This window comes from Oreochromis niloticus, linkage group LG14, assembly GCF_001858045.2.
Source record: "Oreochromis niloticus isolate F11D_XX linkage group LG14, O_niloticus_UMD_NMBU, whole genome shotgun sequence".
Lineage (NCBI taxonomy): Eukaryota > Metazoa > Chordata > Actinopteri > Cichliformes > Cichlidae > Oreochromis > Oreochromis niloticus.
The window spans coordinates 32,635,797-32,654,328 of NC_031979.2; the positions used below are offsets into that span (position 1 = coordinate 32,635,797).

At 40.9% G+C, this 18,532-nt stretch overlaps 1 protein-coding gene across 9 annotated transcripts in view; it reads left to right on the forward strand.

The window, feature by feature from the left end:
• nectin1b (nectin cell adhesion molecule 1b) overlaps positions 1–18,532 on the forward strand; it is a 151,141-nt gene that overhangs the window by 42,530 nt on the left and 90,079 nt on the right. For all 9 annotated transcript variants that reach the window (XM_005455082.4, XM_005455086.4, XM_005455083.4 and 6 more), the window contains exons 2-5: positions 5,919–6,290; positions 8,032–8,331; positions 9,871–9,988; positions 14,835–14,986. In XM_005455082.4, coding sequence (XP_005455139.1) covers positions 5,919–6,290; positions 8,032–8,331; positions 9,871–9,988; positions 14,835–14,986 — 942 coding nt within the window. The remainder of the gene's footprint in view (positions 1–5,918; positions 6,291–8,031; positions 8,332–9,870; positions 9,989–14,834; positions 14,987–18,532) is intronic.

Sequence of the window (18,532 nt, forward strand, 5' to 3'; positions counted from 1 at the left end):
GATGCTACACACTGCCAACTCGAAAGTAGCAATTTTATAGCCCCGGTGGAAAACACATGACTACTGTGTGACGGTAGTCGGCCATTACGATACTCTTTTGCTCAAACAGCCATTGCAAATAGTTCAAATGAAATGCACAGTGCTTCTCATGGAGCCATCCCAGGTTGGGAAGTTGCCTAACATAATAAATATTCCCGATAATCATTAACATTTACAGCCCAGCAGATGTTACATTGTCCTCAATGAAAGAGCGTGTTGTACAGAAAAGCATTTCAAATTTGAACCAGATAGTGGAAAATTATGAGCAGGGGTACTAAACCATCTGTTCCAGTGAGGTTTCACTTGCCTCTGCAGTCGGATGTTTGCTTGGGGAGACAGAGGGTAAAGAGAGCTGCTTTGGCAGGTACACCATTGTTTACCCAAGAGACCTGGCTGAAGCACCATCAAATAGTGTCTGAGTGTAGATTAAAACAAATTCTCTGACACGTACTGCTCTGTCTCAAAAAGCTAAATGGCCACAGTCAATAAAGAGCAGCAGTACACATAGCATATGGCTTATCCTTAAATGAAGTGCCCTATCTGTTTGTATTAAAGCTTCGGGGACAGTAAGAGTTCCCAGTTGCCCCTAAGAAGAATACCATCATTTATTTTATAAATCATTTTGGGAATCACTACTATTTGTTATAAAACATGAGCAAAATGCCACCGCAAGAGCTTTAAATTACTCACTGACAAACAAAAAGAGTAAAATTGTCCTACCAGGGGAATAAACAAGCTGCTAATGGGAGGTTTCTGTGTGTGTATGAGACAGTAGATTTGGACTCCCCCTAAACACCCCATGTGTGGTCATGAATAGGGGAGCATAGAGGACTGTGCCATTGCCGTGGGAACTGGGACTACATTAAACAGTCATTATCCCATGCGGCTCAAGCCGTGTTTTATCTATCAGCATCCCACTTAAGCAACAGTAGAGTGGAGCAACCAAAGCATATCAAGCATGAGGAGATGATGTGTTTTCATGTGATAAGCTTTAAAGCTGCACTTGGCAAGAAGTTTATACCAAAATACTTCACGTCTGTAGGGGAGCTAGAAGAGACTGTAGTGCCACTGAAAACTTTGACATATTTGCTTAAGTGAAATAATTTTACGGAAGTCGGATCTCCCCTTGTTTAAGGAAGTGGCACTGTTTTCAGTAAAAACTCAAACTCTTCCTCATTTCTATCCTCCGAAGCCACTGAAAAGATGACATTTCGGTCCAAAAAGAATTGATGACATCACATTACACATTTGGGGCTTTTTGAAGTGTTGAAACTTCAAACGGAGACGTCTCGCTGCCATTTGGGACTGACAGTGTGCCGAGTTGCCTGGTGCAGCTTTAAATAGAAGACATTAATGAGTGTTTCTTCTAAAATATGCATTCAGTTCTATTTAATCTTTGCCTTTCTCGCATTGCAGCAGCTTGAGGTGAATTATTCTGAACTTTATTTGACTCACGCACAATGGATTCCTTTGGATGCACAATATTGAAGTAGGCAATAACTACCTTTGAAATATTGCCAATTTGGCTAATAAAAGACAACAGTGTTAGATTTTAGCTATGAGATATATTCCTTCCTGGTCTGAAGGAGATGTTGGGCCTGTTTTCGATGTTATATATAGTTATCAAATTTATCAGTTTAATTTTGTCATGGTGATTTTATATGTACCAGAACAAGGTCTGTCTGAATACTGCCCTATGGGCTTATCTGTGGGCTGATCTTTGTATTTGGTTAAAAAACTTAAATTCTCTACAGCAAAGAAAAAAGGCAAATGTTAAATGTTTGCATCCTTCATTTTGGCTCGCTACACACAGGAATTAATTGTGTGGGGTTTTTTTGTTTTATCTTTGTTTTCCCACCTGGTTAATAAAATGTTTCAATGTGACTAATTTGAATACATTTTCTATTTTCCTGGACATTGTCCATGCACCATGAAGAGGCCATTTGACTGAAGGCTTTTATTTGGTGCAGCTTCTAATGCACAATGTCCAATGCGCCATATGCAAACAACACAAAGCACATGCTTTTCCTTTCTGCCTGACAGGCCAGATCTTATTACAGTTGAACGTTCCGTGCACAGCTCTGTGCCGAGGCCTTGGGAGTCTCTTGCTATCAGCGCAGGGCCAGACGGCACAGCAGCTGTTTTAATACTGCCCCTTATGTCCCCGTTGATCCAACTCAGCTCACCTGGTGAGAATCAAGCCACTCTTTTTTTTTTTAATTTAATATTTTGCCAGCTTGGAAATACTTTCTGCTTTGTTTGTTTGTCCTATCGCTTTTCCTTCCAGAAACACGGCTCCTCTCTCCTTTGGCAACTCTTAAGGCAGTGCCTACCCTATCCACAGGTGTATTAGAGCATGACTGTTCCCCCAATCATCCTCTTGTCAGTGTGAGAACAAAGCAGCAGCAGCACAGGCAATAATGCCAGCCAACCTCAAACCAGTAGCACACCTACAGTCCTCCCTACAGCTCCACCTACCTCTTTGTCTCTCTCTCCCTCTCGACAGTTCTACACTTCTCTACTTTGCCTATCTCTTTTTCCGTTGTTCTCTTCTGTTTTTGCACCACTGATTTTCATTAAACCCCCACTCCAACCTACCTTCTTAGAATCTCATGCATGTATGTGACTGTGCTTTCTGTGGCATTTGCCACTCTGTTATGTAGTCTGTAATTATAGCGCTACTCTGTGCTCAGCCAAAGAGTCCAACAGTCCTTGAGTGAAAGGGGTCCCAGTGGGGGCTTCTGGCCCTTTTACAGAGTGAATTTGGGCTCTGTGACTGTATAATTATGCCTATTCCTCGAGTTTCCATTTGCATTAGTTGCTGTTTAGTTGATTCAATCTGAGTTGGTAGCATCAGAGAAAGAAGGAAGGAAGAGCAAAGCGAGGGGGGAAGGGGCTCTTTGCACAGCCGGCCCCTGCCACTATTGTTTTAGTGCTGAAATGGATGAGGTCTGGCCAGGTACATATTTATGAGTTTTTTACAGCGCCCGCCACATGCAGCATGCAGCTCCTCCACTTCAGACCAACTTAAGATTAAACTTTAACTAGTGTTGTCACGCAGTAAATTGTGTTTGCTATTTCAAAAATATCATACTATAGCTGCCACAACTGGTAATCTAAGCTGTGATAAAATGGAGTAAAGTATTGCCCTGGGGTGCACAAGGACACAGGTGGTTCTCAAGGTACAGATGACAAGGTTGCCAGTCCTCTCTGTCAAACTGCATTAGTAAATCAATCTGTCATCTTCAAATCCCCCAAGTCTAAATCTCTATAGAGAGGGTCTTGCTGATGTGGTCAGAAGGAAATGAAAGATGATGTGCACTCAGTAACTTCAAAAGGTTGTCACTTTGTTTTTTTATGTGATTTGATGTAGGCCGCAAAGGCAGCATTTGAGCGAAAGCACATAACAATAGATCGAAATTGCCTTTCTCTCATAATGCATTGCTTTCCAGCCTAAGTCATTCAACCTGAGAGTTCTCAGCCTGCTGAGAAAAAATACATGGTTAATCTTAATGGTCTACCCAGAGTCTGCACCATTTCCTCTCTACATGCATGTATTGGGCCTTGACGTCCTTTGGCTGACTACCTACCGTTTTTACAAGAAAAATCTTAACATAACAGTCGCTGCCGGTACTTAAGACAGTTTGACAGCCTTGCATACACAGAATTCGCTTTCCCCTCTTCCTCAGATCCTTGTATAGTTAAAGATCAACTACATCAGATATTGTAGTGACTGAGTGTATACAGAAATGGATTTCTCTCACGCATTCTTACACATTTTAAAGCCCCCCTGTGGAAACTTTATTTCTGAGGGCAGCGATTATCCATCATTGTGATGCAGTTATTCAGCGTTAAAGAGCCGCTCTGCTTGTGGTGCATATGTTTAGGCCCCACTTCTCTACTTGAGACCACAGCATATTTTCAGTCCGTTTATGAGTCCTGCGTGATTAACGAAGGAATTTCAGTCTTTCTTCCTGCGGGTAGTTGTGTATCCATAGAAGATAATTATGGCTGCCTCTAGTTGTAAATACAAGCTCAGTCAGGGGCTGTCGCTTCAGGAAATGGGACATCATCAGACTTCACCTGGAAACGACCATAAATTGTAGCACAAGATAACAAAGAAGTGTTGAAACAACAGGATGTAGGTGCTCTGCAATGGCACATCTGTTCAGACTGCTGACACTGCAGAGCTCAGAGCAGGTTTAAGTGAAACTTGTACTTGTTTGTTATCCATGAAGAAGACCTATTACTACAGATTATTAAAAAAAAAACTAAAATAAAAATGCACTAGTTACCTCCAGCATTAATTTCAATTCAATTCAATTTTATTTATATAGCGCCAAATCACAACAACAGTCGCCTCAAGGCACTTTATATTGTAAGGTAGACCCTACAGTAGTACATACAGAGAAAAACCCAACAATCATATGACCACCTATGAGCAAGCACAAGGAAAAACTCCCTTTTAACAGGAAGAAACCTCTGACACAGCCAGGCTCAGGGAGGGGCGGGGCCATCTGCCATGACAGGTTGGGGTGAGAGAAGGAAGACAGGATAAAGACATGCTGTGGAAGAGAGACAGAGATTAATTACATGTATGATTCAATGCAGAGAGGTCTATTAACACATAGTGAGTGAGAAAGGTGACTGAAAAAGAAATACTCAATGCATCATGGGAATCCCCCAGCAGCCTGCGCCTATTGTAGCATAAGTAAGGGAGGATTCAGGGTCACCTGATCCAGCCCTATATGCTTTAGCAAAAAGTTTTAAGCCTAATCTTAATTAGGCTTAAAACTTCATGCATTCTTTTTCAACTAATCAGTTATTCAGTTTGGAAAAATTGCTGCTCTCAGTTTGACAGAGACTGAAATGACATCCATGTTGAGATTACAGATTGTGTCAAGCCAATAGACCCAAACCCCAAAATGTTCTGTTTATACTGCTATACAAAAAAGTATCAAATGATCAATTCTGACAAATCGGAATGTGTGAATAAGGGAGTGACTTGTGTAATTATTCTTCCTGTCACTTAATGATTCCAGTTCTTAATAAAGGCATAGAGACTGTAAGGAACAGTTAATTCAAGGCTGATAACGGCTAATGTTAAATAAAAAGCAAAAATGCATTACAAAGAACAATATTCAACAGTTCAGTTTAGCACAAGGTCAATATATGCATGAAAGACTAAACCGAAGGTCCATGTTCTCTAATTGACCTTTTCTTTTGCCACCATGCTCCGCACAGGCTTAGATAGTAAAGGAGGAGTGCCTAATTGCTGGGTTCTTTTAATACAGCTAATGTGTGTGTTCTCATTGTTTTGAGTGCTTACACAGGACTACACATTGTTTCTCCTAATAGGAGCTCCAGGCAGTCATTGAAGTATTTGTGAGTAAAAAGTAATTAAAATTACAATGGGCTACCCAGTGTGTTGCTGGGTAGGTGGAAGAGAGCGCAGCAGACGACGACTTGGCTCCAGCTCACTGCCCTTGTACTCATTCATTAGTGATGCATTGGTTCTCGCTCGGCCCTCCCATCTCATCAGAAACAGCACCTTTGTGGACAAAGACAGGCTTGTATGGATGTGCCCATTATGTTAATAACAACTCCCCCAGCTTTCACACACAACCACCACCATGAACCAACTTTTTTATGTATAGGGGGCAGATATAGTATCTGTGGCGCACAGGTGCGTATGGCTGAATCCACGAGTCTGACTTCTGAGTGTTGTGCGTGCTTGTACTACCTAGGAGGCTGAATTGACTCCTTGACTTTCAGTGCATGTACTTGCTATTGACTGGAGTGCTTGCTTGGCCTTGGACACTTGTTAATCGTAATTAAATGTTTTTTTTTTTCCTTTCCGCCCCCCTCTTTGTGTCTAGCTGGCAGTGGACAGATGGTACAGATGGACACCAGTAAGTCTGGCTTCGTGGGTTCACAAGTGGAGCTGCGCTGCGTTTTCATCAACAGTAATCCACCAGTCAAGATCTCCCAAGTAACCTGGCAGAAGCTTCTCAATGGCACCAAACAGAATGTGGCCATCGCCAACCCGGCCCTGGGTGTGTCTGTGCTGCCGCCCTTCAAGGAGCGGGTCAGCTTCAAACATGCAGCTGTTCGTCATCGTACTCCCTCATTGGAAGACACCACAATTGTGTTCTCCAACCTGCAGCTGTCCGACGAGGCTGCCTACATTTGCGAGTATACCACATTTCCTGCAGGCAACCGTGAGAACATGGTCAACCTCACTGTGTATGGTAAGAACTGCACTGATTTTAATTCTGCTTTAATCTGTAATTTGAAAGGAACATTTTTTCCTAATCTGGTTTTAGCAAATATAAAGCAGTTCTGTAGGGATCTAAATCTTAGTAATCTAATCGCTCATTGTTTCCCATTCTCCGGGCTTGTGTCTAGAATTTATCTAAAACTTATCTCCAATAAAGCAGTAGCTGAACATTCAAAACATGTTCTGAATGTATATATGGACCTTTGGGTTTCTCATTAAAACTGTGATCTTTTTCAAAGTGCACCAGAGATTTCATTAATGGCAGTAATATTCCCAAAACGCTGCCTGATAAACATCCATCTTCAAAACATCTACTTTTAAGAAAGCCTAAATTGTGGCGAGATCAAATTATTAAGCTTAATCCACCGAGTGAATGGGAACATTTAAAATGACCAGCTTCTGGGAAACAGAAAGTATGTCTTTAGTCAGTGGAACAACTTGCCTAACCTACTCTGTGAGCTCCTACATGTTGTAGAACAAAGATCCTATGGAAAAACGTTGGGTAACTTTTCCAGTTAAGTATACTACATTTAGAGTCAAGATAAGAGAGTAAAAAACCAAAACCAAAACAGGTTAAACGTCTGAACATCAGTTAAGGAGTTATTTCCTGGAGCACGCTTATGCTGGTCTGATGAACAATCAAAGGAATGAAAATCCTGTTCTATTGACTTTTTGAAACAGATAAAACAGGGTCAACCTGACAACCTAAGTTAAAGGCTTAGTAAAAACATATTTACAGCTCTTCTCTTCGATGCCCATTGCTACAGGCTGTGTTCTAAAATAGACTGAAAACCGTATACTGGCTGCTTTCTATATGTTTGCTGAAGCTCTCGGTATAACTGTCCTCTTAGTTGTTGAAACTGTAGCAGTTGCAGAGCAGCACCAACAGCCACGTCAATGAATAATATATATGTTGGTGAATTCCATATTAGATTGGCCTAATAGCTTTTATAAAACAGGAAACTTTCACAGAGGTTAGTTGATAAAAATGGCAGGTGAAATGGAAATCAATAGGAGCACTTCTGAGTGTATAATTTGGCTTGAATAGTAGTGTGGCAAAAAAAGAGTTCTCGAGATGTAGTTTATCTTGGAAAGAGGCAGCTTTGAAAAGGTTGCGTGCTGACTCTGATTAGAGAGCTAATTAGAAATTAAGTGTTGGTTTGTGTTCTATTAAGCACCAGTAAAAGAAACAGCACTTGGCTTAAGTAGTCCCTGTTGCCGGGTCTTCTTAGTCAGCTCCGAGTCCCCGTTTTGTGTCATTTGGCCTCCCAGGACTTTTTAGGCTTCAGTGACTCAGTTTTTAGGCTCAGTGAACATCAGGAACATGTGTGCAGATAACCAACCGGCAGCCTTCAAAGAGGCCTCTTTATAGCCTATCTCTTTCAGTTGTGCATTTGCTCAAGCTCAAGCCTGCCTTTTGATGTACTAAGAGTAGATTTCTGATTGGCAACTCACAAAGGATTGAAATTGGATGACTGCGCATTTGGGTAGGCAAGTGGGTTCTACATCTGAGAGCTTTGAGGAGTGAAGGAAGAAAAACAATGTTATTTTCATCTCAGCTTCTTAGTTTAATTTACTTCAGGAAATTGATTGTTAGAAAAGCAGACAAGACTAGACACTAAAATAAAATGGAAAGTGAAATTAAAAAATCAAGCTCATTCTTGAGTGACTCTTTTCTTCCTGAAAATTAATTTCGCCTTTCTGCTCTGCAGCTCGGCCCATGACACGTATGACCTTGACAACCCCTACGATTGTGGCTAGGGCTCAGAAGCGTAAGATGACAGTTGCAACTTGTGTATCGGCGAATGGAAAGCCCCCAAGCGTGATCAAATGGGATACCAGGTTGAAAGGCGAAGCCACATACCAGGAGACTCGCAACCAGAATGGGACAGTGACGGTCCGGAGCAACTATGTGGTGATTCCGAGCCGCGAGACCCACAAACAGAAGCTCACGTGCATCGTCACGTACCGAAATGAGAAGATCACAGACAGCGTGGTGCTCAACGTCCAGTGTAAGACACCACTCTCCTACTGCTTCACTATTTTTTGTCTGTGCTTTTATTTTGTCCTGCATCCACGTGATGATTTTGTCACCAGATCACACCACTCAGCACAGTTTACACCAAAAAAAGATTAAGGTTAGGAGAAAACAAATGAGTAGTAAACTACAGCGCCAGACTCAGTCTAAGCATGTTGGAAATCTATTTTTCCCAGTTCTATTGACATAACTAATAGAATCAATAATTAATAGAATGACTGAATAAACAATTATTCAAGACAAACACTATTTACAAAAAATTATGTGTTTAGAGAAAAATCAATGCTTAAACAAGACCTGTTTTTCAATGTTGTGTTGGCAAGTGTGCGATGGTTCTTTTACACTGCTGTATTATTTGGATGGCATGACCAAATATTTTAACCTTTCTTCAAGATTCTGGTGTTTTCAAGCTATTATTATTAATATTATTTTTGCAAAAGTAGGCTTAGGAAATGTTGAAATGTATTATTATCATCATTAAAAAGATGAATAAATAAATAAACATAAATAAAATTAAACCACACAACCAAAACAACAGCCTCCTAGTCTACTTTTAGGGTATATTAACAACAGTTAGTATTTGGTGCAGGGCTTTAGACTCAGTCATTAACAGCTGGCTGGTTCTGCTTTTCAGGTAGATGTAATGCCAGTTTTTGTTGCCACTATTTTCCCTGAAATTTTCAAAGTGAGACTTTGAAACAAGCTCCATTGGAGCCTGTCCTTTTAAACGTTGTGGCAAAATGTATTCTGTCATCTACCAGAAAAAAACTTCAAAACACCAGACAAAGCTTCTTCTCTTCTTTGTATATTACTTTCTGGCATCTCTGCTCTCTTTTCTTCAACATCCATCTTGGATGTAGGGACAGAGCCAGCGGTTAACTGACTATTATGCTACCTGGCTAGCTAGCATTATCCAGGATGGCATTCAGCTGTATAATTTTATAAATGTGCAGTTATTATCGCTATGATTGCTCATATGTCATAAATTTGCTTTTGCCTTAAGACAGGTAAATGTTCAGTGATGTCTATATAATTGTTAGAACAGTGAGTAATGAGGGTGTTAATAGAATTAATAGGTGTCCTTTCTGAATAAGCACTCCAAAGTGCTCCAGGTGGCCAAAAACGTAATGCAGTTATGTTTGTGTAACTAATACATAAACACAGTTGGCATTTTGTCTGTTTACCAGTAAAGCATTATTTGTATCATGCATCATCTGAAATTATTAGCAGTATACCATTAGATCCTGTGAACTCCTTACACTACTTGTCCATTGAATCTTTTATACGCAGTTTTCATGTGAAGAAGTAGATTACTTTTTCTTTTTCTTTTTTTTAGATCATCTGCTCAAGACGATTTTTGATCCACTGTCTCAAGCTAATATCAGCTGTCTGCTACTTTAAAGTGGATGGGTTTTGAAAGGCAAACTGCTAGTGTCCTTCAGCAAAGGCACAATGATAGAGCAGTGGATTATGTTCCAGAGGGATAACTGACAGGAGTGCTCTTTTCTTGCAGATGAACCCGAGGTGCAGATCGAGGGGTTTGATGGAAACTGGTACCTGAACCGTCAGAATGTTCAGCTGACCTGCAGGGCTGATGCTAACCCCCCTGTCACGATCTACCAGTGGAAACTGTAAGTATGGCTAAACCGTAACAAAACCCCTTGAGGCTCAGAGGACGAGGCTGCAAGGATACATGCTGTTTTTCTCAGGTTAAATTTCTAGGGGAGAAAAAAAAAAGTTTTATAGAGGGCTTACTAATGCAAAGGGAGGCAATTTCACCAAATGGTCAAAGTGAACATTTGTTTCAAGGCATATATACAAGAAAGTAATCTTCAAAGATAAAAACGCTGCCCCTTCCTCCATCCTCTCCAGAAATGTGTCTCAGTTTATTTGTTTGTTTAGAAAACATGTAATGAAGATAAGACTAGGACCTAAGGCAGAGCACAATGGGCCTATTACAGCAGCAACATATACCCCTATCTCCCCGATGGTCACAGATAGTGGGAGATAAATGCAAACAGAACACCATTTGCTTTGCTTTTGGGGTTGTGCTTTGAAGTCGGAGGGCCAGGATGCAGGTAGAGGGGTGAGAAAGCATCTTTGTTAGTGCTGTTGTGTTCTCTGAAGGGCACAGATGCAGCGGTTTGTCCCCGAGACAGTGAAGAGAGGGCTGAAACTGAAGCTGAAGTGGGAGCCATGGATTAAGCCCACATACCGCAGGCCTGACATCAGGGCTTTCGCCTGAGAGCCTACCACTGAAAATACAAAGGCTAGAACAGACACAAACATGATTTCGAGCTGTGGGAGAATTGCTAAGTAACCTCAGGTTTGATCTGCTCTGAGGAACAGCATAAAAAGTGGGCTTACAGAAATAATGAATATAAGTACTGAGATATAAAAGAAATAAAAGTGAATGCATAACTGCCATAATTTCGACTGATCAAACCCCTCACTGCCTTTGAATATCAGATGCAAGTACCAAAAAAAAAAAAGACGAGGAAAGAATAAAGAAGTAAAGTGGGTGCGGTTCTTCGGATATAAAGAGTATCACCTTTTTAAATTCAAGTATTATATTATAAAATTGAGAGATAAATGTAGCAATTTGTCCTTTAATTGCTTAGTAAAAGAAAGGTTGAGAAATATGTCAGTGGACTTGAGTGGATGTGGATTAATAGACCATTGTGCCCTCATTGTATCTACTCTACAGACGACTGTTGGATTTTAATGAGACAGAAGGGGTTTCTTTTTCTCCCGTTCTGTCTTATTCATAGATTTAGCTTTCAGGGCAGAAAGACTGATACGTACTGATATATAGACATAGCAGCAGAAGACGAAGACAAAATGGATATTCTGTTTGGCCTGTTTGGGTTTATTTTTTTATCAGAAGCAAGGCGAGATTTAGGGAGATAGAGGAAGATAGGAAGAGAAGAGGAGGCGAAGAGGAAGAGATGTTAAGAGATGTGATCTAGAAAGACGAGGGCACTGTGCTGACAGATAGGAGAGGACGGCCATTGCTGCACTGAAAATGAGATGCCAAATCTGTTGTGAAGGTTCCCCTGGGCTCCACTGTGGAGGTCAGCACAAGGCTGTGACGGAACGATCCAGAACAAGCTGGCAGGATTGCGTCACACTCAACTCCAAACACAGAGATCTAAAATGGGATTGCAGCAAATATCAACAAGAATTCAATATATAAATTCCAAGAAAAAAAAACTACATATAAGGATAATTTTATCTATTTTCATTTTGTGTTGTGTTCAATTTACTGTTGGAACTATAATTAAAAAAAGTTTGCTTTTACTTTGCACAATCACTTTCTGCCTTCATATATAGTCCTTGAGGAAAGCATCGAAGCCTCTTTGATTTTTTTTTTCTCCTGTTCTTAGAGCACAATGCCAGAGCTATTTCTCAAAATGGGTTAATGGGGAGCTTCACTCAAGTAGCTCAGCTAAAAAAAGGAATGCATCCTGTATGAACTGTGTTGTTTGTTTTTGAAATGTTTGTTCATACGGCATCATTTCTGGAGTCTGTTTTAAGTGCACACAGCAGTTTTGAGTGGGCATTAGAACAATAAGTGCAGGAAAGGTGAGCTAGAAACATGGCTATTCTTTCATACATTCAATTCACTACAGTTATAAGATGTTTTTAAAAGAAAAGAAAGTATTTCAAGCAGACACATCATTTCCCGTAAAAAATAAAATCTGTATTATTTAAAGTAGACTGCTGCATTCCACGGCGTGATTGCTGCAGACTTAATTAGCCAGCTTACTTATCTGTATTGTGAAAAATGTGATTCTATTAGTCATGTCAATGAAAGGCCACAATAAAACAACTGTTGGTTACATTTTTTAGTCACCAGTCAGTGTGAATAAAACCTGGACAGCCCTCTGTCGTTGGAATTTAGTTTGTCCACTGGTACATTGCACAAAAAAATGGTCTCAAAAGTTGAAGGAAAAACAAAAGAAAAAACATTTTGTAAATGATCATGGATTAGAGACCAATACTGGTGGATAACTTTAAGCAAACTAAAGACAAACTAAATTCCAATGACAGAAGACTCCTGTATATCCTACTGGCCGCAAGTAAAAAGCCTCTTACGAGAAGATGGCTAAAACCTGAACCACCAACGATGGAAGACTGGATACATTCTGTACAAGATATCTATACGATGGAAAAAGTGTCATTTTCTCTTAAACTTCAGAGGGATACCTTCTACAGAATATGGTCTAAATGGACAGACTATGTTAAGCATATGAGGTGTGATTTTATAGAAGATATTATAACCTGCCCTGCTGCCCTCCAACCCTAGTCCCCCTTTTTTTTTTTCCTCTCTCTTTTTTCTTTTTTTTTCTTCTTCTTCTTTCTTCTTTTTTTTAATATATAACTTAAAAATGTAACAGCAAAGAAAGTGTAAAAAGGCATACAATTGTTTTGTTCAACTGCTGTCCCAATAAAATAGATAATAATAATAATAAAAAAAAAAAACCTGGACAGCCCTCTAAATTATATTTAAGTTGTATAACAGCTTTGTACAACTACTTCTGCTTAAGCACTTAGTAAATATCGCTCCTGTTGCCTGGGGTTTCTCCAAAAGAATAACATTTCACATTACACAAACTTAAATAATAAGCGGACAGATGTGTGATTAAAAAGAGCAATCCTGTTAATTTCTTCTTTTAACTAACATTAGGTTGTGATCTTATCAGTTTCCTATTACCTGTCCCATTAATTATTGGTGGTATGTTTTTTTTACCTCCACACAATGTTGTTAGTTGTTAGTTCCTGATTGGCATACTGTCCACTCACACCCACACCTATATGCACACACACGTATCATATATATGCGTGAGCATTACTGGCTAGCCAGTGAATAGAGAATATACATAACTCGTAAGTTGTTTGTTAGTCTTTCATTTTTCTGGTTCCGCACACACGTGCACACGCGACACGCATTCAAATGTCTGACACAAATGCAGACATCTTCGGTAGTGGTAGAGTCCGTGGTGAATCACAGTTTGCCGGCCTTTCATTTCTGCAACAAATCAATTGGGCTTTGCAGAACTCAGCATTTGATAGCAGCTCACAAGGTAACTGATTATTGAATCGTGACATACTGTATTGAGGGTTGTTTGCGGCTCCATTGCAATTGCTTTGCCAAGGTGGCCAATGAAAACAGCTCAGCCGTAGCTCTTTCTATTACTTTTGTTCTGAACTATGGACTTTTTGTTGCTACAAAAATATGCTGTGGTATTTTTTTCATTTTTATTTTGCCTTGTTTTCACATTTTCTTCTGTCAGATAAATTTAGCCACACGCAGATCAGCTATTTGTACTTAACGTTTTTATTAAATACCTTGTCGTCGGTGTGTCGTAGGCCCTGTCATTGCAGAGCCTTGTTAAAAGCCTGCTAAGTGAACCTCAAGTGCTTGATGTGTGACCATTGTGAGCATGAAACTTAATATTGTTGCCTCACCGTGATGTTATTTTGTTTTTCTCTCACTGTAATGAATAGGAACACTACATTGTTTTTGATGTTCTTGCACGCCTGCGCTTCACAGTGTGCCTGTCTGAGCCCACAGTAGTGGAGGAAATCTTTGCAGCAATCCTTATTGATTAAAGAAGCACCAACAACCAGCAGCTCACCTCAGTCAGACCAGGGGGCTCTTTAATATTATCGTGATGTTTTGTAACTCTGCTCAAGCTGGGCCTATTCAGAGCAGGTGATGGGGCTAATTGAGGGAAAAGCAACAGGAAACATCTAATTGTCGTGAAATTTGATGCCTTTTCTAGCCTCCGGGCTCCATAAAAGGGGTCCAGATAATACAATAGAGGCTTTGTTTGTTCATGATCCATGGCCTCAAAGTCTGCTGACCTGATCAAAGGACATGAGCAAGTCTGAACACAGTAGAGATAGTGAACCATGAAGACAAACACCTCAGGCAGGAGAAACAGGCTGCAGTTCTCAATGACAGCACAGCATTTGGTAGATTCTGCATTTATCGCTTGATCAGCTGCCTCTCCTGACAGCTCCCCTGAGTTTTGACTTCAGCCATGTGTGCTGTGCTGTAGTTTAGGAAGGAAGGCCCCCCCATCCCCTTTACCCCCTACAATCCTCTCCTCTGCCACTGTTTTGTATTCCACGTGTCAAAAAGTCCATGTCCTCAGGCATCAGCTATATCTTACCTGTTTGGACCTGCTGGGATTCCCTGTCCTCATAATTTTGTTTGGACTTGATGGATGATGGCTGAAATATAGCACTGTCAAATATTCTCGGTATTTATCTCACCCCCACACCCACATCCAAGTTTGTTTGGCACTAGAGACTGTATTTTTTATGCGCTTTGAATTGCTTTGCTGCATCTGGGAGGGGTTTTTTTTTTTTCCTTTTTTTTTTTCAGCGGTCTGGAGTAATTCTGACTTTTTATGGTGTCTGCATTATTGTTCCTCTCTCTTTTTCTCTCTCTCTCTTTCATCACAGTTTGAATGGCTCCCTACCCAGCAACGTGGAAATCAAGAACAACACCTTGTTCTTCAAGGGTCCTGTGACCTACGACCTGGCTGGGACGTATGTCTGTGATGCTACCAACGGCATCGGGACTCGCACCGGCATTGTGGACGTCAACATCACAGGTAGGCTGATTAAGCTGGTCATTTCTCTCTCTCCAGTAACTCTGGCATGGCCTGATCAGTGCAGTAGCCCTCTAAAAATTCAGTCAGAAAGGATCAGACCCCCTTCTGCCCAAATAAACATCGCTATCAGTGCACATGCACATACCAGGTGATTGCAGCAGATCGCCTGCGTAGTTTCAATGTGGCTCCAGCTTGCCTTAGCTGTGGGGCACCCTGCTGAACAGTGTGGCAGGTTGGGTGAAAAAAAAAAATCCTCTCTGTTTGTGTATCAGAGTTTCACACACTGTGAGAACCACCGCCCCCCTACCGACCTGCCCTGTTACACATCCAAGCACATGTGTGGGAGCAACATAAAGCAGGTCTATTATCAGTGCCTAAAATAACATCAAGGAAATTGGGGGTTTGAGGTGAGGGTACTGTATTGATCATAGTTTGCTTGCATCATGCTCACATCTCTCTGAGCTCTGTGCTAGTTCTTTTGTCTCCTCTTCTTCTTCTTGTCTTCTGGGGAAAACAAAATGCTGAACAAAACTGATTCAGTTTCCTTGTATTCCACATAATTGTTGGCACACACGCACTGTGGTTCCTCTGGGTTCTTATCCATAGGAGACAATATTATGCCCTCAAAGCCCCAACTGCAATATATGCCAGATCTGACCTTGCTAGACAGACTACAAATGTGGAGATCATCTTTTATTGCTACCAGCTGTGTGCGTGTGGTATCGGGAGACTGTCACAGTTTTGCTCTGGTCGGACTGGAAAGTTCCCCCTTTGCTCTCTGCGCTGCTTGGTTTCTGGGAAGCCGAGGTGTTCTAACTTGCATTGCTTTGCATGTTGACTCATGTTGTGTCTCTGGAAACGCTCTGCTTGGTGTGAAGTGAACAGCTGCGCCTTACAGTATCATTGCGTACCTTTTTTTTTCTGTTTCCTCTCTTTCAGTGTGTTATTCTCTACTGGTAAGGGTAAGGCTAAGACAAAGAAGCTTTGTTGGATGTTGTGTGATGTCATTACCTGCATTGTGAGGAGTTGCCCTCCCAAAGCAGATGGGCTAGTAGCGTTATAATAGAGGTTTCAAAGGAGTGGGAACAGGCCTTTCTTATCGAACAGAAGATGAGGAAGTAATCTGCTGTTAGGAAATCGCTGTGCACCAGCTTGTATTGAGTAACTGGGTTCCAAAGAGATGTACTGTTTGGCATAAAGTACTGTACCCCCTTTTGGAAAGGCAAAACAAAGGCACCAAAGTAATTTTCTATTTCTTCTTTTTCATTGATTGCTTAAATTAACAAACCACATTGCTATTGTCCCAGTAGTCTTTCTGTTTATTCTCATCATTTGTCTATATAATTGTATTGAGTGAGTGAGGTGAACAATGCGTGGGTACATGATGTGAGTGCGTTCGCTTTCAGGTCGCCTCCGTGCAAAATTGGAATCTAAGCATTCTGCTTTGTTTTTGTCTTTGAACCTTTTGATTTTTGAAGAAGTTTGCACTGTGCTCAGTAGCAGGTTAGAGGAAGCGTAATGACTAATTCCGAGGCTGTGAAAATACATTTGGTTCTCAGTAGTAGGTCATTGTTCCTTTCTGTCACTCTGCATGTTTACAAATAATGAATGCGCTTCGTTATTACAGTTATTACATATAATTATGCATTAAAACTAATTATTGAAATTTTTCTACTTGACAGTTAGATTGTCACTTGATATTTGGAGCTATAATAACTACCGTCAAAGAAAAAATATATATATCAAACATTAAATGCCACAAAGAACCCAGTGGTTTGTTTGCCATCTCTGTAGTAACACACTGGCTGAATATATTGTTGTTCTGTACTATTTGATGGCAAAAGTTCCCAATTTCTTTTAAGGATATATTCCCACAGGGTACCACACCAGTCTTAAAAGCATGTTGCCAGTTCCCATAGTAACAGTTACAAGTTAAAGGGAGAACAGCCAGATTCCCCCTGCGTAAGCACAGTTCAGAGCCTCAGCTCCGACATGGAGCCCCATCAAATTGCACAATGCCTTATAAGCAACTCAAGTTGATTTGAAGCATTAATGCAGTTTCCTGCTTTAGGATGCACACAAAGGGCAACAGAGCCGGTCTGCCCCTGTGTCTCGTGCACAATATCTTGCAGTGGTGTGATGCATCTGCTTATGCGCTCTTTGCTGATGATGTGAAATTGATAGCATCCCCATCTTAGTGTGTACTTGTCACCAGAAACTTTGAACTTTCGGTTCAGGAGACATTTGTGTGACTGCAGATCTGCACGGCTGACATGACTGAAAAGACCTTTACATGGGAACTTCAGGGTGGACACAACATTTCCTATTGACTTTTCTGAAGTGCTCTTTGCTGCCTTGACATTGGCAGTGCATAATGACCCAGTGGCGCTGGTGTAAGAAGCGTGCTGATGCTTCATTAACTTCAAAAAGCATCTTTGTGCTTTGCAACTTCAGAGAGGTCTGGCTGAGACATAGCAGGTGAGAGAGCCCACTGCTGGCTGCTGTTCAAGGCTGCACCATTAGGCCTCAGTAATCCTAGCTAAGTGTACTGTGCTGAAAAGGACCAAACCAATAGCTTCGGCACATTTGTTCAGAACCTCATATAGCTGCTAGGGCTGCCAGATTTTTTGACCATTAAAAACACAAAATAATAATTTATTTACCTTGTTAAAAGCCCATTTTAATGGTCTTTGAACATGGAGACTCCCAGGAGAGTTTTGTGTTACTAGAGTCAATAAAACATCATTGTTCCTGGTCTTTTTATCCTTTATTAGACTCTATCATTGACAAATATGACACCCAAGCAATCTTGCCACTATTATACATAATTTTGTCCGTAGAAAGATTTATCCATATGCATACGTCTGGTAGTAATCCTTCACTTATAGATTGCCACCATAATGTTCACCTGCTGTGGCGGCAACCTTGCTTGATGTCAGGAAGATAAAACGTCCGTGACGTCTCATTTGTATAGCAGAAAAGCTGTTTTCCCACAGTGGGATGCAGCACACGTGGAGGATTTTAAGAAAGCGCGTTTTAATCAAACTACTCAGTTTTCATGGACAGATTGGTGGAAGCTGCATAACTGTCACCTAGGCAGATAGCAGGGCAACAGAGCACCTTGTTTCAATTAGTTCTGGGATAGTGTTTGCTGCGGAGATGGCATCGACTATGGTCGAGTCACATGGGCTAAAATGGCTCTCTCCAAGGACATGTGTTCTGGAGAAATGGTGTCACTTGTCAGAATCTAATGAAGCACTCTCCTGTTTTAATCAATCCTCGCTCTCAGAAAAAGAGGTGGAAAGGAAGTCTAGGGGAAAAGGAAGAGAGGGAGGGGGAGGGATCTATAGCGAGGGAGATGAGTTTCATGTAATGGGCCTCTTCTTAGCAAATACCTCACTCATTTACATGCAGTTCAGAAATCTCCTGAGAGAAAGTTGACAAGTCGTCAGATCTGATTAATCAGCTAATTACCAACGGGTATCAGAGGCCGTGTTAAAAAATAGAGACAATTAAACAGCCTCACAATGTAAGTTATTTTTGATG